Source organism: Augochlora pura, chromosome 11 (assembly GCF_028453695.1).
Source record: "Augochlora pura isolate Apur16 chromosome 11, APUR_v2.2.1, whole genome shotgun sequence".
NCBI classification, from domain to species: domain Eukaryota; kingdom Metazoa; phylum Arthropoda; class Insecta; order Hymenoptera; family Halictidae; genus Augochlora; species Augochlora pura.
Window position 1 is genome coordinate 4243962 of NC_135782.1, and position 25520 is coordinate 4269481.

General features: G+C 36.2%; 1 protein-coding gene across 1 annotated transcript in view; it reads left to right on the forward strand.

The window, feature by feature from the left end:
- Positions 1-21057, forward strand: part of LOC144477151 (caspase-1) — a 55110-nt gene extending 34053 nt beyond the window's left edge. The window contains exons 4-5 of the mRNA XM_078194639.1: positions 5103-5359; positions 20831-21057. Of these exons, the coding sequence (XP_078050765.1) occupies positions 5103-5359; positions 20831-21057 (484 nt within the window). The remainder of the gene's footprint in view (positions 1-5102; positions 5360-20830) is intronic.
- The last annotated feature ends 4463 nt before the right edge of the window (positions 21058-25520 follow it).

A 25520-nucleotide genomic window follows, 5' to 3' on the forward strand; every position in this document is an offset into this window, starting at 1 on the left:
ATTGGTTTAGTTAATTGTTAACTGTGAAGGTAGGAATAGAAGTGACTGATTTGTTTAGGAAATTGTTAATGATGGAACTGGGAACAGAGATGACTATGTTGATTGGTTTAGTTAATTGTAAATTATACAATTAGAAATAGAGATTTCTCTGTTAGATAGTTTGGTTAATTGTATATAATATAAACAGGAATTCCTCTGTTAATTAGTTTAGTAAATTGCAAATAATACAACCAGAAATAGAAATTACTCCATTAGTTAGTTTAATAAATTCTAAATGATGTAATCATAAATAGAAATTTCTTTCTCAATTATTTTTTAGTAAATTATAAGTGACTTAACTATAAATAGAAATTACCCTGTTAATTATTTTTTAGTAAATTCTAAATGATATCACAGTAAGTACAAATTACTCTCTTATTTATTCTAGCAAATTATAAATACCGTAACCAATAATATTATATTTTAGTCTATTTAATTCAAAGCTTTAACACTGAAATAACTCGCACAATTTTATAATTGTTCTCGAATATTTTTCTACTGTACAAATAATACCAGAGTTCGTATTTTCTATGATTTTTCAAAGCTTCACTTTTCGCAACAAAATGGGTAATTTTTTCCGTAACGTCGGTGCCAAATTTCTCCGTTAGTTAAAAACTAAAGAACACTGTTCCCCCTCAAAAAATAAGATAAACCCCGAATGCACACAGTTTGGAGAGCTTTGTGCTAATCCCTAGTACGTTGCAGCTTTAGATCTAAAACCTTGTTAATGAACTTGGCGAAGTTCTCTGTCCCGGTATTTCAATAAACCAAAATCAATAGTTTTGACTATGCACAGAAAATCCTAGACCAAATTTCCCATAAAAACGTAGAATTTTGAACCGTGTATAATTTTTACCCAAATGTGAAGTTCTGTGATTAATAAGCTTGTAAAAATTTATTGAATTAATTTAGGAAAGACTATAAAAACAATTTTTCCATTTCGATTTTCCATTTCCGAGATAACTAAAATAATATCTTGTAATTTATAATTTCATCTCAATTAGAACATTTTCATTTAGGAATTAAAACGTAGATTTAAAAATGAAATTATGTTTCAGCTCTAAAATCTAATATTAATTACCAAATTTCAATTTAAAAATTGCAACTTTGATTTCACTTTTAAAATTCAATTTTATCTTATTTATATTTATATTTAAAATAAGAACTCTGCAGCTGTTCTCGAAGGAAATCCTTTATAAAATTGACAGCCAATGCTTGTCTTTTTAAGTACAGTCATATAAGAAATTTAAATCAGAAATGACGTATCACCACATAGTTAATCATGTAGTTCACCTGCGAAATGAATGACGACGGTTTGGGACACTTGCAGTCGCATAGAGTATAACCGGAAGTTGCTTGGCACCATAGAAGAAAAATCTCAGACGCTCTGAACGCGAGGCTAGCTAGTGCTATACACCTGGGACGAGATACAGCGGTGTTACACTTGCGCAAATCGAAACAGGCGACAGCAGCCCATTGGGACCAAACGCTGACGATCATGGACCCTGGGACCTCAATGCATATATACCACCACTTCATACTTGCAGTATTTGATCTATAGTACGACTTAGTTGTCTAAATCGATACAGATCATTCTCTGTGCGTAAAAAGAAGCTTACGCCATCTTGGATACCATTAACACAGCATTAATTATTAAATTTTAACTAGGTCTCAGAATTAATTTTTATTTAATTTTATTTCGTCTGACTTCAGCATATTTAAATTAATGTAGTTTGAAATTTTATGGCAAATAACTGGTTATTTTATTTTATAATTAATGGCACGTTTGTGATCATTTTTGAAACGATATTTAGTCGACTTAGTAGGTTAAATAATAAGTTATTTTATTTTATAGTTATTGTCGTGCCTGCGATTACTTTTGAGATTTTATACACTTTAAATATTATTTTCAAAGACACCTTTTATATTTTTTTTTATAATCATTTCTATGCCTGTGATTATTATTACAATGTTCAATATATACAAAAGTTATTTTCCCTGATTACTACGTTCGCCATATTAAAAAATTGAGAGAAGCGATTGTCGGAAGTATGACAGCGACAAAGAAGCTGTCACGATTTCGAGGAGCTGAAATGGCAATTTGTTCGCGAGTCGTGTTCGCGTAACCTGTTGAGCGACAGCCTTATTGAACAGGGACAGAGCCCGAAATATCTATTCGGCGCAGAGAACCAGGATTTGGACAAGACAAACCCTAGAGAGTCGAATTGAATTAAACCACGGCCTAGAGAACCGAATTAACCTCGTTGCATCCCGGTGACCCCAGAAGAGTTTTGGTTTCGAAAGCGCCGAGAGCTTTTGAATATATTAGGGATCTTCGAGGACGCTATAGACCAGCCACCGGAAAATACATAAGTGACCATCCGCCATAGTCACGACGACCGTTGGAATTGTCGGCCCATTGAGGACAATTTGCGATTATATAAAATAATGACTGAATACAGTGATACACACCATAGTGATATAATAATATGGTTGACATAAACAGGCTATTAACAATTGAATAATTAAACTAAAATTATATTTAATATATACGAAATAAACTGTCCGTGATGACAAATGTTGCTTAATTTGGAATTGGAATTGTTTAAATTTAGAAACCTAAAATTAATATAAGATACAGAATTTCCAATTAATTTATTGTGAAATTATAAATAAGAAAACAAAGCTATATAAAATAAAGCTGCATCAAAGGGAAAAAATATTAAATAATATAAAAATGTTAACAATGACATTGGTAATAATACATCTATCTTTAATATGTATTATTAAAAAATATTATTATAGAGATTTTCCAAAAAGTTAATTATAAAGATGTTACAGCGAATAGAAATATAACGTAATAACAACAAATACTAAACAATTACTTGACGTCGTTTAAAATTAATTTGTTTATGACTGCGACGCAGTTTCCAGCACCATTGTAACATATTTCTCAATCCGCGAGCTAAATGTATATTTTATAGGTATTACCTTTAAATATTAGCGAATGCATTTTCGGCGCATTCAATATTTCAATTGCCATAAACATTACCATTCTGCAATAACTGAAACTGGGATTTTGTTTTTAGATTAAATTTATAATGCGTTTTTATTCCTCGCATTAAATAAAACTGAACAAAATTGAAGAGTTCTATTAAAATAGTTATTTCTTAAATATTTGTTACTATTTCGTAATTGTATTTATTAAAATATTAAATAAATAATTCTAGCACTAGATTGCAGATTTTATCGGATTATTATTTAATTTTAATAATTTAAAATCGTCGTTTCCAATTACTTTTACCAAATCTAAAATTATTAAAATAAAATCGATGCAGCAAATTTTATACGAAAAATCGCAGTTTAAAAATAACAATTGACAGTTTTGAAAGTTAATCAATAACAAGTAAAGGAAGCATCACAAAATTATTTTCTATTGTTCGAAAAAAGAGGCCGCTTGAAAAACATTGCCCCGAACGTGTACAACGCCGTGAAACCGCACGGTTTGGATCCCTTTATGCTAAATTGGCCTGATTTCTCCGCAGTTTCGTTTTTACACCGGTGGAGGCCGCGACTTTATTCCTCACATTCCGCGGCTCGTTTTATTTTCGCCGCTGTCAAATGAGAATGGGTCATTAATTGTCCGGGGTATTGTAGGAGGGAGGAGGGAGGATTTTCAGTCGGGGGTTACGCGATGAAAGGACATGAAATAAAATTAATGGGACACATACTTTAACTAGCTGCGGTGACTTTATATGAAAGATGTTTCACCCTTTCATCGCGAATTTTATAATGCGCGCCGCGCGGCGTGGTCGGACACTGAATTCCGTTTCGTTGGAGCCTTTGTTGACGATAAAATGGCACGTGATTCGAAGCACTTTTTAATAATATTCTTTTTCGACAGTAGATTCGTTTTTATGAATTTGTATAAAATGAGAGTTAATGAGAGAGTAAATAATTCCTAGATAAATATAATTGTATTGTTATTCATTTGTTCAAGATGCCGAAATTGTTGACGAAGATTTATAGTTAATAAAATTGTAAATATACGAAATCGTGGACTTTTGAAGGATTTTATTATCGGAATAGATATTTAAGAAATCCGATTTGTTGTAACTTTTATAGATGATTTTAATTTAGTTAAAATATGTAATTTTGCGTTTCTATATTCTCTCTGAATATGTGATGAAAATTGTATAGTAAGTAATAAAAAAAGTGATAAAAATGATACTTATATCTAATTTACAAGAAGTAATAAAAATAATATTTATACTTGAATACAAGAAGTAATAAAAATAATATTTATATGTACTTGATTACAAGAAGTAATGAAAATTATATTTATCTTCAATTATTACGTAAGAAGTAAATTTATACTTGACTACAAAAAGTAATATAAAATACATTTATATCTGATTAAAATTGTTAATTAAGACAGTGGTTCTCCACAATATCACTTAAACAAACAAATTATTCCGCAACCAGCTCGCTCGACTTCTTACTCGAAAGCACACTGTTCTAATTCGACTTGATCCCCCATAACCCCCATAATGCTCCGATAGATCCCCCATGAAATATGTTTCTCGTCGCGAACTTTGACGGCTGTGTTTCGAGCCCCTCCAATATGAAAGATGACCCTTGAAAAAAAAAGAACGGTTCCCTGAAATCTATCTCGCATAAAAGTTTTATTAAAACCTACGCGCCGCGCATGAGCGATGTTTCCGTCAGCCGGCGGATTGATTGATTGACCGTCAAACGACTGCGTTATTATTTAGCAAGTAAATTCTGTGTTACAAAGTAATACACAGATGAGCGATTACGAAGCAACGCGATCGCCAAAATCGTAACCATTGTTAATAAAATAAAAATCCTGTTCTAGTGTAATGATTGACAATGATCAACTCTGCTGAGTTAAATAAACGAAATATGGTTAACCGAGTTAGTTAATATTAAACGCGTTAAGCATAATTACATTGTCCAAAACAATGGCGAATCGTAGTAATTTGTAATTGTGATTAAAAATTGTTGATATTGGGTGTGTAATTCGTCAGGTTTTGTTGCAGGCAGCACGTCGAGCGACCGCTGGTTCAAGACGGTGTTGTCACTCAAGTGCCAATGGACGCGGAGGTGTACCGCATGAACCATAAAAGAAGGGGCGTCGCGCTGATCTTCAATCACATCAATTTCAAGAGGATGGCGACGAGGAAAGGCTCGGTTAAGGACTGCAAGGACCTCACGCAGACGTTCACTCGGCTCGGCTTCGAGACCCGCGAGTACGTCGACACACCTGTTCCGGCGATCGTGTCGATTCTCAAGGCCAGTAAGTATACTTTGGCTAATATTGTATAATTAGGCTAATATTATATAATTATGATGGTACTATATAATTATGATAATATTATATAATTATAATAATACCATATAAAATTATGATAATATTATATAATTATAATAATACCATATTAAATTATAATAATACTGTATAATTAAGTCGATACTATATAATTAGGCCAATATTATATAGTAGGCAAAAATTTACTATTATTTGCCCACGGCAAGTGTTAATTTGGCGCACGTTAAAAAGAATAAATATTTCGTAGAATAAATAATTTATTTTTAAAGGAACATTGTCATACAGATGTATCGATATCAAAATATTAATATTAAATTGACACGGTATTTTGCAAGTCCTTTATTGGCACAATGTTGACTTTAGAAATTTTGCAAGAAATATTGAACTATAAAACTTGTTAAAAAAAATGGTGAAAACGTCAGTTTAAACAACGCTTAAATTTGCTAGATTTATTTGTGCACGTGGAAATTTTGCTCGGTCGATCGCACTATCATTTTCAGCGCACCCTGTATAATCGCAGTTATCGTTATAAACAAATTAGACCGACGAAACGCAACAAATTGCAAGAAACGCGAGGAAAGCGACGCCGCATCGAAGTTTTTATTCGTAACGATCCTCGCGACGTATAATACGATTTTTCGAAGCGAAACACGTTTTTCATAACGCGCGCGCGCGCGCGATGACAGCTTTTAATCATTTTTCTGCGCGCCGCTCGTTAAACAGCGCGTAATTCGCGGGGAACGTACACAGAGGGAGGAAGAGGCGGCGGAATAATGCGCGCAATAATTCATTTCGGTCGTCTCCGCCGTAACGAATCGCGTTTTCATTATTTGAATAACGTCGCTTTGATACAGTCCCCAGCGCTGTTTTGACAAGGACGCGATTACACGCGTTCTCCTTGATGAATAAAATTACTAAATGCGCCCGGATTACAGAGAGAGAGGAGAGAACGATCAGCGTGGAATTACTTAATGAAAGTGACGCGCCCGGAATTAAACGCACGACGGAAACAAACAGATCGCTGCGAACACTGTCAAATGTACAGCTTGAAACGCTTGCGAGAGATGATTAACCGTGGATTTTTATTTCTGGACTTACACAGATTTATATACGATCCGTCTTGACAATTGTAATTATTTAAAAACACCGCGTTGATTTTCCTCGATTTTTCTAATATTGGCACTGTTAAAATTACGAATTATATCCATGGTTTGATTTCTGCCATAAATGCATGAAATGTCTAATAATTATTATTGTTAAAAATCATGTTATACATTAAATATCATCGTTGTTAAACTCCAGGCAGTTTAACAATTTTCATACAGGGCTCATATTTTAAACGACGAGAATTTTATTTTTTAATTATTTATACATATATATTTTTCTTTTGATATTTTTCAATGATCGCTACAAACCGTTCCAAAAGTTTCTACGACCGATTACCCGACGAACGCGTCTCGCCGAATGTTATAACAATTTTTGTCGAACTGTCGCGACCAACCCCCCTCCCCCATCAGCTGACAGCAGTTTCGCCCGTGTTCGCGGAGGCCCGCCGCATCGTTACGTCGAAATTTGAACAATAACTCTCTGCGAAAGATTCGACAATTCCGGGGGCCATCGACAAATTGAGATTTTCCATCCCCGTCATTTCCAGCTATCAGTCGACCGGCCCCGACCCTTCAAATGATCGCGCAAACGCGAACCGACACCGCAGAACACACACATCCGTACGCCACCACCGCTAATGTATCGTAAAGAACGTATCTCTCTCTCTGTGTTTTTTTATTTTATTTTCCGACGGTGTGTTTCGGTCGAAATTGCTCGGGAACGCTTCAACGTTTAAATATCAAATACAATTTTTAGTATAATACGATTTTAACTATAACGCAATTTTAACGCGAGCGCAATTAAACGAACGGTGGAGGGTAGAAGGACTTCGTTGTTATTGTTGCTTTGGTTATTGATATTTTTGTGGTTGTCAAATTAGTGGAAAAATGTAATTGTTTTGTAGAGAAGAGTATTGTATTTTAATATAATTTATTTTAAAGAGTTCTGTATTGTGATGTAATTAATTCTAAAGAGAAAAGGACTATATTGTAGTATAATTTATTTTAAAGAGAAAAGTGCTATATTGTGATATAATTTATGCTAAAGAGAAAAGTGCTATATTGTGATATAATTTATTCTAAAGAGAAAAATGCAACACTGTAATATAATTTATTCTAAAGAGAAAAGGACTATATTGTAGTATAATTTATTTTAAAGAGAAAACTACTATATTGTAGTAGAATTTATTCTAATGGGAAAAATGCAACATTATTCTAAAGAGAAAAGGACTATATTGTAGTATAATTATTCTAAAAAGAAAAGTTCTGTATTGTAGTAGAAAAGTACAGTGCTATGATATAATTATTTTTAGTAGGTACATATGAGTTACGAGATTATAGAGTAGGTGCCTTGTTGATATTTTATTTTATATATATTATATGCGTTATACATATTACGTATATATTATATACATATATCTACATATGTATATTATGTTAGGTTATGTCAAGCTTATGTCAAAGCTATATCATATATGTTATGCATACATTATATACATTATATCAAGGTTATGTTACATACATTACGTCATCCTAAAATCAAAATTTCACTATACGCACTATCGCTCAAATTATCTTTCTAATTTTCAAGATCCTTATTCACCCAAACGTCGCCGACCTCTCATCGATCAGTTTCGCAGCGAAGCGACGCATTAAAACATTGAAACGAGGTTATGGTCGCCGCCCGATCGAAGTACAGAAATTAATTCCCGTCCGTCAATGTTCGATCGGTTTGCTCGGCTGCGAAACGGGCAGGATGTTTTCGAATTCTTTCGCCGGGGACGCGAGAGCTTGGGCGACATTTCCATAAAATTCGCATGCCGGAGGGAGATGCTGTAGAACCTTTTGCCCCCGGACAAATCGTTGGTAAACCGTGGGATAAACGCGGGGGAGAGAGAGAGAGAGAGAATCGTGGTGGCACCGTCGTAGGAAACGTCATGTTGAACAGTTTGTTTGAATTTCGCTTCCTCGAATATTTCGTCCATTCAAATATTGACACAATAGACGCGGCGGGCGCCGCGACGCTGTCCGAAATGCATTTATCAAACGCTTTTGTTACCGTTTTACAAAGATGTTCTTACAACGTCGACGGGGAGTGGGGGGCGGTTCGAGCATCGTAAATCGCGCGTCCCTAAATTTTCGTTCACGGCGAAACGCCGGGGCGTCGCGGGAACGTTCCATTGAAATTTTTATACGAAGCATAATCGCGACGATTTTTCACGCCGGAATCGTTTCCATTTATTGCTCGATCGGTTGCCGCCGAATTCTCCGGCGATCGACGCTGCGAATTTCTCTCGTTAAACGAGCGGGGCGATGCATTCTGGGCAACGTAACATTTCTTTATAAATTGTTCGATTTTTCAAGTTAAGTTTTATAATAATTGTTATATTATTCTTGAAATATTAAAATTATTTAAAGAGAAAATATATCTTTTCAACCCCTATTTCTTGTAATTAAAACAACAAATTTATATTTCCTCTAAAATAAAAAATAACTTAACAAATCATATCGAAAGTAAACATTTATTTGACAAACATCTATTTCATTGAATTTTCTATTTTACCACAACCCTTCTATACAATATTAAAAAACAAATTGACCTATCCAACAACTTTGTCAAAGCAGCAAAGATCATCGAATAAATCAATCCAGTAAACTAATAACATCTGTCGTTACGCGATATTAGTTCATACATTAAAGCCATCCGTACAACTAACGAATAATAAACAGCGGTGCATTTCGTCCGCGTTTACGCGAACCGCGGTGGCGTTTTGTTATTAACGTAGTAATTGTAATCCATCGTGAGTCTCTGCGAGGCTGGAGAAGTCGATGCGGTTTCGTAATTTGAGCATGGATCTGATTTGCATAATAATGAGGAAACGATACGATTAATGACGCCGCATTACAGACTGCGTATAGTTGAACGCTTCAAATGGTTGATACGGTTATTATTGTGCGCCGCGGCCGATCGTTCGTAACACAGGAAAATATCGTTCTCTGTTTGAATTATTGAATTCGCGTGGTTAGAATACCGCGATCCCCATTGTCTGCGTGCCGCCTTGCTGTTTAACAGCGCAACATAACCTCAACGTTTGCCGTGTCATTGTCGAAATAATGTAACCGTGCGCGCAAAATGGTGCGCAGTTATCGGCTCACCCGTTACATTGATGATCTTTTCGTATCGAAAAACTGTATCGAATTCGGTGAAATTGAACTTTTTATTAAACAAGAATGTTATGGAATTGTCATCGTTGAATTTTAATATTCATCGAGTTGAATTCTATTGAATTTTTATCTTTATTTTTAACTTTAATCGTTCGATATTTTATTGTTTAGCGATATTTTAATTTTATATGGCTTTCATGAGAATTTATATATTTTTATACAGTATATTATAGTAATGTTGATTTAAAGCTTCTTGTATATGAAGGGTTTTAGAAAATCGAGTTTGGAGAACATAACCTCATTCATGTCATATTGAATAGGATTTGGTAATGTCTGTTCATGAGTTACTGTTTCTATTTATTGCAACCACGTTATGTTGTGCAATAAATCTTAAAATCAATTTTCCTCGAAATAGAGTCCCATATAAAATATGTTTTCCATATTTTCTCGGTTTGTCTTTGCTTCGAGTATACTATTCGCTGCATATTTTAGTATCTCGATTCGCTTTCGTAATAATAAGGGTCAAGATGCATTCTTCACTAACAAATAACAATCATAAATTTCTAAACAATATATATAAATTATTATTGAATCTATAGTATACATTTCAGGCGTATAATATTGGTTATTTATTCTCTCAAAGTAACAAAACAACTTTTATTAAATTCAGCTTAGATTAAAAATATTTTTAAGAGTTTGTCAACTATCGCATGCATGGCAAAATTGAATTTTATAATTATAAAATACACCAAGCTATGTAAAATATTTTCGTCTTAAAATCGCTTCCACCATGAAGCTTGTTAAAATTAAGTTATTTAACCTTAATTTTATAAATCGTCCACCTAATCATCAACTTATATATTTATATTTATATTATTTTAATATTCCCCAAAAAGAATCTCCCCGTTCAACACATATTTATTTAAATAAACAGCATCCAAGTTACCCCAGTCCCCAAATAAAATTTTAAAAGCCTGTAGGTTAGGTTCGGCCGGGTTAATAAACTTCGAACCGGTCTCCTTCGTGGTTCATTCCCGTGGACGGTAAAAGAGACGGCGGACGACGGTATTCCCCCGAATCCGGTCGGCCCGATGGGGTATAACGATGTCGCCGATGAACGAGGCTACAAGAAGTTGCACAAACAGTTTTACAATGAAACGAGCTCATTAAACGTCTACCGGGCGCTGAGGTGGAGACGGTGGTGGCCGGTTTTCTCGGAGGTATAACCGGGCGGAGACAATCGCGCGAAATATAGACACGAGCGGCGTAGCCGAGCGGAAACTCGGATGATCACCGAACTTTATAATAAGCGAGGAAACTTTTCATATTCTCTCCTGGTCGGAATGCGTCGGGATATATCGCGTTCAGTTTATAACTGTTCCCGGCACCCTGCGCACCCCTCGTGTCTTTCCGTCTCTCTCTAGTCATTCTCACTGTTCATTCTCACTGTTCATTCTCTCCTGATTCTCTCTTCAGTCTCTCGCCTCGTTTCTCCAGCTGTCCCGTGCTTCCTCCGCGAGGACCAGTCCCCGGAACCGGCCCGACCAATTCACCCCTTTATCGCCACTTAGATCGAAATGTTACGCTATATATAAGTAAATGATAATACGCGGCAATCAACCCTTTCGCTGCGGCAGTCCGTTCCGCGGGAGTATCGCCACTGAACGGGGCTCGCGCCGTTTTTTATTGTTAGGGGAGGTTAATTTATTTTTGTTAGAGGACATTCATTTCTTTTTATTAGTTTCGTATTGTTGGAGGAGGTTAACTTGTTGTCATTAGAGGAGGTTAATTTAGTTTTATTCGAGGGAATTAATTTCTTATTATTGGAGAAAATTAATTTCTTTTTATTCATTTCGTATTGTTAGAGGAGGTTAATTTATTTTTATTTAAGGGAATTAATTTCTTATTATTGGAGGAAATTCATTTGTTTTTATTCATTTTGTATCGTTAGAGAAGGTTAATTTATTTTTATTAGAGTGAATTAATTTCTTATTATTGGAGAAAATTAATTTCATATTGTTATAATTCTTATTATTAAATGAAATTAATTTCTTAGTATTAAAGGAAACTAATTTCCCCTTATTATAGGAAACTAATTTCTTCTTATTAAAATTCCCGCGTCCCCGCTTGTTCTCTTTCTCCGAACTTCTTCTTTTCACCACTCGGCGTCGCTGCCTCTGCCACCGTCTCTATCTCTCGCCTAACCTCCAAATCCCTCCCACCTATCTTCCTTTCTATCTCTTTTTTCCCTTACTCCTGCCCTTTTCCCTCTTTCACCTAACTCCACTTGCCCTTTCCCTACTCCTTCATCTACCTCTCTCTCCACTATAACACTCCCTATCTTCAAAATCTCCGCTCCCTAACCACACCTTTCACTCACACTTCAACTGTACTCGCTACCGGAAACGGAAGTCCTAATTTCTTCTTATTACAGAAAATTAATACCTTGTTATTACAGAAAACAAATTTCTCCTTATTAAAGGAAATTAATTTCTCTCTACTCCAAAAAATTACTTTGCCATCATCAAAGAAAAATATATTCCTCACTATATTACACTATACATCACTTTTCCAAAATAAAAATTATCCGAGTCAATTATAAATAACAGAGATTCGATTGAATCGTGTTTCTTCCGGGGCTGGTTTGAAAGGGGTTTAACTACCCGCGCATGCCGGATCGATTAGTCTTTTACTCTTTGACAGTGCTAGCCGGATGCAGAGATTGTAAATTGCCTTCGGGGATAGTAATTTTGCAAATAACTAGCAGTACCCGCAGTGCTACGGCACAAGGGGCGGAAATTCGGCCGAATATAGTGCAACGGGGTTATTGTGCCACTGGGGTGAGCGAATATCGGACCCGTTAACTGCTGCGTCGATTCTTGAGGTTTATGACACGTTAATTGCTATTGAGTTCGAAAGCCAGGACGCTCGAAGAGAGAGAGAGGGGGAGAGGGGGAGCGTGTTGCAAAATTTGCGGTCCCTCCGGTCCCAAATTTCCATGGTAATTTAAAGATAGCCTGAAACGATGCTTATCGCTGAAACATCGCGAAAGGAGCATAAATAACAAGAATACTAATTGTTAATACTCTCAAAAATATTTACACTGCACTGTTTTAATTCTCATTTATAATTTTATATTCATAATAGACACAGTAGAATCTATTGAAAGGACAAAATGACAGAAATATTTAGACAATATAATAATTTCGTAGTTACAGTTCTAGATGGATGACAATATAATTTTAAATAAAAATTTATATGAACGTAGCTTGACAATATAATTTAAAATATAATTAAAATATAATTTAAGACATAATTCATAGTATTACAGCATAATTTTAAATAAAAATATATATAAACTTTGCTCCACGCTACAATTTTAAAGACCATATAAAATCCTCCCTCGACAACATAATTTAAAATAAAACACACACTACAATATTAAATAAAATCAACCCAAACTTCGCCGACTAAAATAACAAATTACCCCAGTCACAAATCTCCCAACGCAACAACAAAGCCGTGAAAACAAAATTTTCAAAAAATCCACGCGAACCCAACGCATATAATAAACTACTTGCGCCGCCATCGGCCGCAACAATACGTCGAAAGGAACAATTTCAAACATTTTCGTCGGCTGTCAATCGCAGGCTTCTCTCTTTTTTTATTTGCACGGAGGGGGGTGGGTTGTACACGGATTCATTACGCCGCGGCAATATTTTTAAGCGACGTCCCGTGAAATCGATAATCCTCATTGCTCCCGAATGGGACGACAACGCGCCAGAGAGCCTGTCACCCTTTTTTCCTTTTTTTTTTTTATTTTTTCGCCGGCTACCGACGAGGGTGTAAACTCGCCCATATAAACACCGGCCTTTTTCGCCATCCTTTTGCTCTATCTCTTCTCTATTTCTCTCTATCTCTATCTTTCTCTATCTCTTTCTATCTCTCTATCTATCTCTATCTCCTCCTCCCATGTTCGTTCTCGTCGCGGCAACGCGTATAACGTTTCCCCGAGATCGGACCCGAAAAAACAAGGCGCGCGCGCCTCCGCACGCGACTCTTATTTGCACGGCAAACAGCGCTCGCCGTCGGGTTTTTCCGTCCGACGTCGACGAAAACACATACACACAGCGAGAAACCGTGCGGCCGGCGAAATTGTTGTTAAATATTCCCCTTGCGCGCGGACGGAATTTCCTCCGACGTCTTTAATTCCCCCGCGTGGCGACAAAAAAAAGGAGACGCGACACTGCTTGATTAACGAAGTCCTGGGATCGCCGTTCAACGAGACGATACGGGGGTGTTACCAACGTGTTGCGCTGGGTGCGCTGAATGCCGCACGGTTTCTCTACGGTGTTTCGCGAAATGTTCGTATACGTAACGAGACTGCGACGGGTTGGAATACCAGCGACTTTTGTTGCTGTGTATGGGGTGGTTTCGGTGGAAGGGTTGATGACTCGAAGGAATTTTTAGGTTAGTTGTTAAATTGAAATAGGGAAAGAAGAAACTGTGCTTTTATATTTTATACTATTTTATATTTTATATTGTTTTATATTTTATACTATTTTATATTTTATATTGTTTTATATTTTATATTTTATTTTATATTATATATTGTTTTATATTTTATATTAAGTTTGATATTAGTATTTTTCTAATTAATATATTTTACTGAAATTTTCATTAACAATTTATATATCTAACCCTTTGTATTCGAGTGTTCCTCTGAGGGGTATTAATATAAATTGTGATATCATTGCCAAAATAATTTTGACTTTATTAAAGGCTTTTCTTCTGTTTAAAAGACTGTTAAAAGTGTAACAGTTTTACAATTCACAAGACTTAATAAACATAAAATGTAATCTTGGCATAAAGACCTTTCTATATTTAAGAGACTGTAAAAAGTATAACAATTTTAAAAATCACAAGACTCGATTCCATATGCATAAATATTAAATACTTAATAATTAAATAAAATGGTAATACAGCCGATCAAAATATCTATTTTGAACCTAGTCTTAAAATCGCCCCGAGTCCAAAGGGTTAACTATCAAAAAAGAACAATTACACCCCTTTTCAATTACAATTACAATCACAATTACACTCCTTTCAGAATTGTTCTCGCGCATCGATTTCGATTTGAGAAATATGGAAACGAGTAGCTCATTGTTTGGCGAAGCGAATGCATCGCTCGCGGCGACCTGCTCTTCGCATCGATAACATTTAAGGGCGCAACAGTGGATTTTTATAAACGCCGTGCAAGTGCTTCCGACGAACAGCGACGGTGACGATGGTATTGGTGTTCGTGACCCGGGGTGCTCGTTCGTGGTGTACAGATTCGTTCCTGGTATCCGAGGGCGCGTCGAACGAGGTGTAAAGGTCCGACACACAATTACTCGCGGCTCGCGTAAACGATACATGACGCGATTTAATAATTCACTTCACGACCGACTGCTTGTGTCACGGCCGCGGCGCGCCCGTTTAAGGGTTCCTCGTATTGGCGCCGCGCCAGGAAACGTGATAACAGCCAGTTTGTCAAGGGTGTTTGATACACGATATGACGATTGTGTCGTTTCTCGATCACCCGTTAAATCAACCCTCGCGACGAACCGGGAATCTGTTCTTTATCGCGGCGAGGAAACCGATGACAGCTTTATTCGATATCAAACACGCCAATTGTGAACGAAAACGATCCGCTTCAACCGACGACCTTTTTACGTTTATTTTAATATTTTAATATTCATTTAACTGCCTTTCTCTTTGTTAAAGGAAATTATTTTCTAGATTGCTAGAAATTAGGAAAATTGCAAAATTCCAGCATCTGGTTCTTAATAATAATAATTGTGTTTAATGTATTGTATTTAATTACAATTTTTATATGACTGAAAGTACACTAGATTGCCTTTACTATTTATAAAATTGTGTTATTATAGTATATAGAATGAGATTTTAATGAGTTTACTTTATGAATTTATTTTCTATATAAATTTACTTTATGAATTTAATTTATAAATTTTCTATATAAATTTACTTTATAAATGTAATATATAAATTTTCTATATAAATTTACTTTATGAATTTACTTTATAAATTTACTTTATGAATTTACTTTATAAATGTAATATATAAATTTACTTCCTGAATTTAATTTATAAGTTTTCTGCATAAATTTCCTTTATAAATTCACTAATTCTTGAAAAAGCTATTTCACGCCCCCAAAAACGGATCAAAATCCCCAAAAGTACAAACCACATTATTATCGCATTCTTCGCGGGAAACAGAAAAATATCAGAAATTTCTTTCAATTTTCGCGCATTAAATTCGAGGGTGAATTAAAAATCCTCTTTCACCGTGCAAAACGTCATCAAGCCGCGTGCACACCGGCGCGATCGCAGCTGCGCTTCTTTGTCGCGGATTTAGGCGAGTGCGTCTCGTCCGCAATTTCTGCCGCGCGACGCATAATTTTCAATGTCCGGCGCCTGGAAAACTTCGGGACACGGTCGGGAAAACCTTGGAAAGGGAACGGAATTCCCGGGACGGTTTCTGCGAGCGCCGGTTCCTTACGGCGACAAAGTGGCCGTCATATTCTACAAGAGAAACTTTTTCCGACATCCGCCACCGCTCTCTTGATATATCCAGCTAATTTATATACGACCGAGTTGGGTCGTGGCCGCGCGAGCCACGCGTATTCGAACGTTTCGACCACTCTGCTGCGGCGATCTATTTTCACAATGAATTTTATTATGCGTTTTATCGATCGCGCGCGTTTTAACCCATCGTAAGACGGGGGTGGTTTTTTTGATAGTCGTTCTAGAATTGTAAATATGTTTATATGTGGATTTGTAAATGTTTATAAATGTCTATGAATATTTATAAAGGTTTATAGAGATTTATAATTATTTATAAAGGTTTATAGAGGTTTATAATTATTTATGAGGGTTTATAAATGATTATAGATTTTTTGAAATGTCCATAAATGCCTATGAAGGTTTATGAATGTTTATAAAGATTTATAAGTGTTTATAACTGTTTATAAATGTTTATAAATGTTTATAAATGTATATAAATGTATATAAAGGTCTATAAATATATATATTCTTCTTCCAATTTTTTTGCGACGTATATCCACGTCAACCGCAGCAAAGAGGTTAGCTTCAATATTTTAAACAATTCTGCGATTTCTCTAGTTTCTCCTCCCACATTCTCTTTTATTTAATTCTTAAAACGTATTCACATAATAAATAAAATTAAATTGACAATAAATACCGAGAAATCTGAAACTCACCCCTTGCACTCGAATGTCTCTGATTAATACTCTAATAATTATTTTATCCATACTGTAATCAAATAAAATAAAATAAATAAACAAAATCCTTAATTTGACTTTAAACAGCAAAATGACATATAGAAAAATTTCTTCCACTTTGTATTGTTTAAAATTAAAATAAAAAGGACAAGTGTCTTCGTTGTACAATCGATGCGATATTGAATCATTAAAACAATAGCGCCGATTTAGCGTAAATAAAACATGGAGAATACATAAAGCACGTCCACCGTGAACAATAAACCAGCGTCCATAAAAAAACAAATTGCCGCGAGATCGGAACAGTCTTAACAACAAGCGGAATATCAAAAAGTCCCGACGCGGCGATCGCGCGTTCAATCTTTGTTCGTAACTCGTAAACTCGTTTAAAGTTTTACGCATGCGAGCCCGCTGTAAAAAATGAACTTTTAATTCCGCGCGGGACAGAAGAATCGTATAACAAACAAACCAAAACGAAAAAAAAAAAAAGAAGAATACCAAGCCGGAACTCCTTTTATTTCCCGTTTTGTCGCCCGTGCTATAGGATCTGTTCGTTAACCATCGGCGGTCCTTCTCTCCGTTCAACAATAACAAAAAAAAAAACAACAAAAAACAAAAAAAAAGAAACATTGTTTTCATTCAAAAGTCCCGGTTTTCTGCATCGTTCGTCCCCCAGTCAAACGCATCTTCGGCCGTGTGTATATCGTTGCGCCTGCACTCTTTTTCTCTCTCTCTTCCCCCCACCACCCCCCCACCACCGCCCGCGCGAATCGGATCGCGCGCAGGCCATGCGTTAGAGCTGATTCCCCAAACGGCCGGGAGAACAAAACCGTCGAGGCGCCGCGCGCGAGTCGGCCAATGATGTGGTTCCGCGCGCGGCGAACGGTTTTGAAAAGCCCGATGGGACTATGCGCGCGCGCGCGCGCGAGGAGTTATTTATTCAACGGCATGCAAATGCGGAACGATTATTGCCCGCAGAAACCCCCCGGCGCCGGCCGCCATTATAAATCGCGTTCTTCGTTCGGGTTGCGAACAATACTGTCCGCCGTATTGCGTTTTAACCCCTTCATGTACCATTCTCTTCACAGTCACCGCGATTGGGAATTTTTCAATTGGTATCGTTTCTTAAAAGAGGCCGAACAATAATGTTTATTCCATGGTTAAACATACTCGAATGCTTAAATATTAATAACAAGGGGTTAGAATATTATTTCAACGAAATGAATTAGTATATTCTGTGCATTAAAATAAAAATTGTATTTCGAGATTTAAATTAAATCAATTGAGAAAATTAAAGTTTATTTATATTTCTGTTCACATCTTCGCAAATTAAAAATATCAAAATGATATAATAACCCTTGCCTAAAGTTATCCATATTTCCAAATAACAAATTTTTCGATCGATTAATTTAAACTAATATATTTCTATCAATATACATCATTGCTATTTATATTTCCAAATGGGAGACTTCTCGATCGATTTATTTAAATTAATATATTTAGATAAAACGCTCGCAATCCATTATCACCGGAGAAAACTATAAAAGCCATAAGTGTATTGGTTAGCAAACAATTCCCCCCTGTCGCCGCGTGACCGGCAGGAAACATAATACCTAAGGCTTTCAGGAATTCCTTTCGCGGCAGCGGTTCCGATAAAATTTCGCCCGCGAATTGTTTGCGCGTGTGATTTTCATGTCGGCCGTTGTTTGTCGGGCGGAAACACAACACGGGCAGAAGTCGGAAGGGCCGCGGCGCGGTTAAACGAACAATACGTGCCGTAGTTAACCTCTTGATTTGCTTGCGTATGACCCATCGCGGTAAACAGGGCTCGGTCACCATTATTGCGGATCCGCGCTGAATTAATTAAACCTTTCATTAAATTTGCCAGGGCGATAGAGGCTGACGAGGCTTTCGCGTCTATAAACGCCTGTCTCTCTTTCGGTCGATTGTAAAATTGCACTTGTCGATTCGATCAATTCAGGGGTGTCGGGTCACTGCTGCGATATTACGGCGCGCGCGTGACTTCGTTTTGCTGAAAACGAGGTTGCAAATATTATTGAGTACCGTGCAGAGTTTCGTTGTGATTTGGGGATCGTGAATAAATGATTGCCAATCGCTGTCGTTGAAATCATTTCAACTGTCGGTTGGTGGATAATTTGAATTGTATTTATTTATATATTTTTTTAAGAAGGGAGAATACATGTTTATGTTTTTAAATAATTTGTTTGCATGTTAGAGAAATGGTATATGTATAGACGTAATTAGTTTATGAGAAATTATATTATTAAATATAATACTATTGTCCAAAAATTGTTGACCATTATATTATTGACAAATATATTATTCAATATTAAATTATTGACCATTATATTATTAAATATTATATTACTGACCATTAAGTTATTATAAATTATATTACTATATATCACATTGTTCTACACTATATTGTACCATATTACACCATCCTACACTATATCATAATATATAATATATTACCACAATATATACATTTATTCAACGCGTCAGATCATATTACATAAAACAATGAAATTACGATCGCAAACCATAAATAAAAATTCAACAGAATTTAGTGTCGCATAGTACACGCACACACTATACTGTACTATCAAATAGCAAGATCAATAAAAGCTGAATATTAAGTCGTCGCAGGGCGCAATAAGTAGAAGTAGATGTAAGTAGGCAAACATATAAGCGGAGCGAAGTTTACTACACGGCACGGAATGTTCAGACATACCTCGCCTCCTAGAAGCCGAACACACACGCGAGCAAAGTTTCAACGTACACATTCGACCGAATTTTTGAGATCGGCGAGTTCGCCTGCATTCGGCTGCAGCAGTTTAGAAACTTCCCTTGCCTGGAACAGTGTTTGCTGTTCGAAGGAATTCGAACGAATTTCATGAAATAAAATGATAGAGTAGAAAGTAATTATTGACGATTTTTCGTTAATATTGTACATGTTGTTCTTATTATAGGAAAACGTAGAAAAGGGCTGTTATTTTACTAAGAGTGAATTTTAATAATTTTTAGTTTTTTTAGTAGAATAAAAATAATGCATCGACTTAATTTACTATATAGTATGTGTTAAATGATTTAATGTTTATATTAAGTATGTATTGAGTGACTTGATATATATTAAAATATTTATTCAACGATTTGATGTATATTAAAGTTATATTAAACGACCTAATATATTACTAAGTATATATGATTATTATAAATCTCTTTATATATTATTAAATATATACTATATTATTTAATATATATTAAATATATATAAGACGATTAATAATACTATTAAATATATATTAAATGACTTAATATATTATTAAATGTATATTAAATGACTGAATATATATTAAATATATATCAAACAATTTAAAATACTATTAAATATATATTGAACGACTTAATATACATCAAACATACATAAATCAACTTTAACAAACATTAAGTCATCTAATACAAACTAAATACATATTAAACGACACAATGAAATAAAAAATATAATTAACCGCACAAAATTCCTAAAAATCCATAAACGGATAAAAAATGTTCGCTTCTCGAAAATCGTCCCATAAATGCGTAACGATCCCCGGTTCAACGATCTCATTTCGAGAGAACAGAACAAACGCCAAAACCGAATGAAACAATGGCGGACAATGGTAGTAAAGAAAGCGGTGATTTCTGTCGTAGCGTGGTGATGGTGGCGGTGGTGGTGGTGGTGGGGGTGGAAGTGCCGTGGCCAGCTTAGCTTGTCCAATATTGTTCCTCGTATTACCTACTACGGCAAACAGTTTGTGGCTGTTATCACGGGCCGCACCGAATTAATTAATCCTTTCATTAAAGCCGCTGCGGAAGACCACACGGATGCTGACTGTCTGATCGTAGTGACTATGTCGCACGGGGAGTCGGGTTTGGTGTACGCCGCCGACGCCATGTATCCCGTCGATATGCTGTGGGCCCAATTCACCGGCGACCGGTGCTCCACCCTGGCCGGGAAGCCTAAGCTGTTCTTCATTCAGGTGAGCCGGTTTCGACAATTATTTTTCAACGCGCCGTTAACACTTGTTTAACTAAATTTATCGATTGGAATGCAGAGGTTATGGTCAGGTCATGTAGGGATCGTTAAGTAGGAATTAGGATTTTTCTGTATTTTATTTAAAGATGATTTGGACGATTAATTTGCACGTTTAGATTGTTTAGGGTACTTGGTCTGAGATTATGCTAACTTTGGAGCTTGATGGAAAATATAGAAATTAATGTTATTTGTTAGAAAATAGTGAGATAGTTAGAGTAATGATTGGATTCATTTTTTTGGAATTTTAAGAGAGGCGTATGATATATTATTTTTATGTTAGGCTTGTGATATTATTTTGTGAGTAATTAATTTTAAGGGTGGTATTAGTGGGGGTGGTACAAGTCTTTTATGAGAATATTGGAGAAAATTAATATGGTGGTCGCTGAAAATGTTCTTCAAGCCTTCTATATTTTTTAGAAATAATTGCAATAGTATTATTAATAATTGTAACAATGCAAATAATATATTGATTGACATATGAGGGTGTAATCATTTTTCGTTGAATTATTTTGTAATTACGAAAAGTGTAAAAGCCTGGGCAACCTAACCTAATAATATTTAACATTATAGATTAAAAATATTTGACAATATGAGCTAACAATATTAGATATTATAACTTAATAATATTAGCCATGGAAACCTAAAAATAGTAGACATTAAAACCTAGCAATATTAAATACTGCAACCTAACAATATCAGGCACTAAAACCTAACAATATTTAATTTCCTCGAGCACTCGACAAACACCAACGCAAGATCGTTTCGATCGCGACAACATCGGCCACCGCGGCCATCAACCGCGCGACGAGAACTAAAAAGATATTGTTACGCCATAATACCGTAAATCTTAGTTTCCCGCCGGTACGATGTAATCCGGTCCAGGAGCTTTTTTCCATTTATCTGCTTCAGTAAGATCTCTCACGGATTTTCAGCGGATTACCGCCCGTGGATGCCCGTGTTTTTCAGCCGTCCGGCCGGCCCCGTGAAACGTGCATATCCCGCGGGATAATGGAACCGTTTGCGAAGAAGAAAGCGCGCGCGCGCGCGCGCTCAACTCAACGACTGTAATTAAGATTACTCGTTACGCGGCTCGACAAAAAAATAAAAAAAAATAAAACGTAGTAACAATAGCTGAGAAAGCGGGCGCGAGCGCCTTAAATAATTACTCGACGGGAATATTTTCGGTTCCTTCGCGAGAGCCGCGCGTTTCCGCGAGCTCTTAACGAATTCAGCCGTCGCGTTACGGACGATTATGAGATTTTATGGTCCCGCGGGTTTAATGCGTTTGCTACCTTAGGTAATGGACGCGTCTTAACACCTGTCCGGGTGTCGGATTAATAAAATGGAATTCGAGTTGCGGATCACCGGCTTTGCTTAGTCGAATCTAGTCGCGAATATTTTATTGCGTTAAATATGACAATATTTAATGAAAAAACTGGGCAATTTCAAATGTCATGAGACAACAATTACAAAAATTAAATTAAAGTCAAGTCGGAAAAAGTGAACAAGTGACATTAAAGATAATTGAATATCTGAATAAAATAAGCAATAAATAAAGCGAAGAAGAAGGGGGGAAAGTAGGTCGACTAATAAAATCGCCGGAATAAAGAAAACGATTGGGGAACAAGTAAGATGTAAGTACAATATATAAATGAAAGAAGAGGAGAAGGAAAAATACGGAATGCGAGGGACGGCACGGGATTCAAGGGCCGTCGTCGCTGCTCTGTGTAAAATTGTTTCGCGAGCTTTGCTCCAATTCAGTCATTGCCTCCCGGAGAATTATATATTACACTGGTGGTATTTTTTCGACGAGCAAAAAAGAACTTCATTGCCACTGGAAAGTCCAAGAGCACGTGCTCGCGAGAAAGATACTTTGCGACTCCTACGAATTCACGTTCGTACGTTGCGTTCACTTGTGGTATATTAGTGACATGTGGTTTGTTAATATACCATGTTGTGTGTGGTATATCTTTTAGTACAGTATATGCAGTATATTTTTAGTATAGCATATGTAGCATGTTTTTTTAGTACAGTATATATAGTATAGCATATATATTCTTAGTATAGCATGTGCAGTGTGTTCTTTAGTACAGTATATGTGTAATAGTATATTTTTTAGTACAGTATGTATAGTATATTTTTTAGTATAGTGTAACATATGGCATAATATACTATAATACACTATACTGAATATAGTACACTATAGTAAGCGTGCTTTATAGTATACTTTGTGTTATAATATACTATAGTATAGTATACTCTTATTACAGCAACCAATAATCTGTTATCTATTACTGAGATAAAAGGGTTAAATTATTACCGTAACCTCCAATGTATACTATACGTAGTACGACATAGTATAGTATACTATATTTAGTATAATATATTATAGTACTACTGCAACCTACAATCTATACTATATTACAGTCGTGGTTATGTTACTATATTACAGTCATCTAGAGGGTCTCTTAATAATTCCTTCGCGAGTTAAATAAATCAAAGTAAAAGTTAAATAAATCAAAGTAAAAGTTAAATAAACAAATAGAAGTTCCACCGCGATGGAATTATTGTCGGCAGCAAAGGGTTAGATCGGCACCGCGAGAATCGAGGGGAACATGCTCGCGGACACGGTCTCGAGTGCGGAAGAGTCGAGAAGAAGAAGAAGAAGAAGAAGAAGAAGAAGAAGAACTGACGCGCTGCGCGCCGGTTTCCCGGTTGGTCCGCGCTTCTCGCGCGGAGACGGCACTGTAACGGAAGTGGAAAAGACAACACGGTTAATTATCCGTACGACGTTTCAAAGGGACAAGGAAAGAGTTTGATATAGTTGACGAGGTTACTTCTCAACTCGTTTAACAAGCTCTTCGGTATATGCCGCGCGCGCGCGAGAGAGAGACGTATACATGGTGCGCGCCGGCGTTAAGCCGCGGAAAGTTAGGCGGGTGCGCGACGTGATAACGCAACGGGAGAAGAGCGTGGTACACGGCCGACGGGGGTATGTAGCCGGCTCATTAAAAATACGGGCGGGCGGATCGGCGCGCGGAGGATATTCCGTATCCCGGCCTTCTCGTTCGGCGGTGTCTTGTCGGAAGAAAATTATTTAGCCGAATGTACACACACGAGCATGGTACACGGATGTTCGCAGGAACGACCAATTAACCACTTCGCTCTGGCAGAGCGCACGGGATTAGTAATTAGGAAGCGTTTGAACACTTATGATTACCCAGAGACATGAAATAGTGATTTTCACGGAGCATTTTATGATCAAAGGGATTTTAATGATCATAAGGTACTATGAATGAGTTTAGGTATTATCAAATGGTTCGTGTATTATTAAATTTGATATTGCAATGGGCGTGTCTTATCAATGACTAGCATAGCCTAGAAACGTTCTATAGTGTGTGCTATACATATATTCCCAATAATTCTCAAAACATTTAGTTACAAGTTTAAATTAATTTATATTTCATATAGACTTTAGATATTATAATTCATATTTTATATTTGTCATAAACGAACGAAACGATTGTTTAAGGTTATTTAAAATGAATTATTTTGGATATTTAGATAATCACTAAATATGAGTATATAAATTAAATAATCAAATTTAAGGTCGTCATATATCACATAATAATTTTCATTGTTATAAAACTAGTCCAGCGAAGTATAGTCTGCGTCCTTCTGCAAATTGCTTTATGTAACAATCCAATCCACCACTTGGATCTTCGGCTGAACGAACAAGGACCTTCGCGTAGCCAGAAAATTAGGGGCGTATCACCGACGCTAGTCGACCCCCAGACACTTTTCTAACGACTCCCGCGCATCGACCCATCATCTCCTACCCCTACCCCTACCCACCCCCTCGTTCCACGACTCCGATGTATTTGTCGACTGTTCTCCGAGGACCCTTCGCCCTCTCTCTTCCCTCAGTGACAATCCTGTTCGCGCCAGCAGCTTCTACTCAAAATGTCAAGTTACTACTTCACTCCCTTTCATCTCGTGCCTTGTGTACCAGCCCACAGTGTTTTGTTCGCAACTAAGTCGTCTGGACAAAGTTTCGCTCCGTGACGGAATACCGACGTTATACGCTTCTGAAATACCTACCCTCGGCGCTGATAAAATGCAAGAATTTATTTCTACGAAAAATTAAAGATGGTGGGAATTTTAATTTTTGTTTTAATTGCTCGATGTGCTTCGATGCAAGGGGAGGATTTTTTGGGGGAGATTTCGACGAGTTAGGGGTCAATGGAAGGTTGATTGTATTGTAGGAATATATGTGAATGTATGTGGAAATGTATGGATATATGCAGGAGGATGTAAAAGTATAGGAAAGTATACGAAAATGTAGCGAAATATACAGAAATATAGGAGGATGTGGAAAAGTATACAAAAATATAGAGAAATATACGAAAAGATACAAAAATATATATAGGAAATATACAAGAATATATATAGAAATCT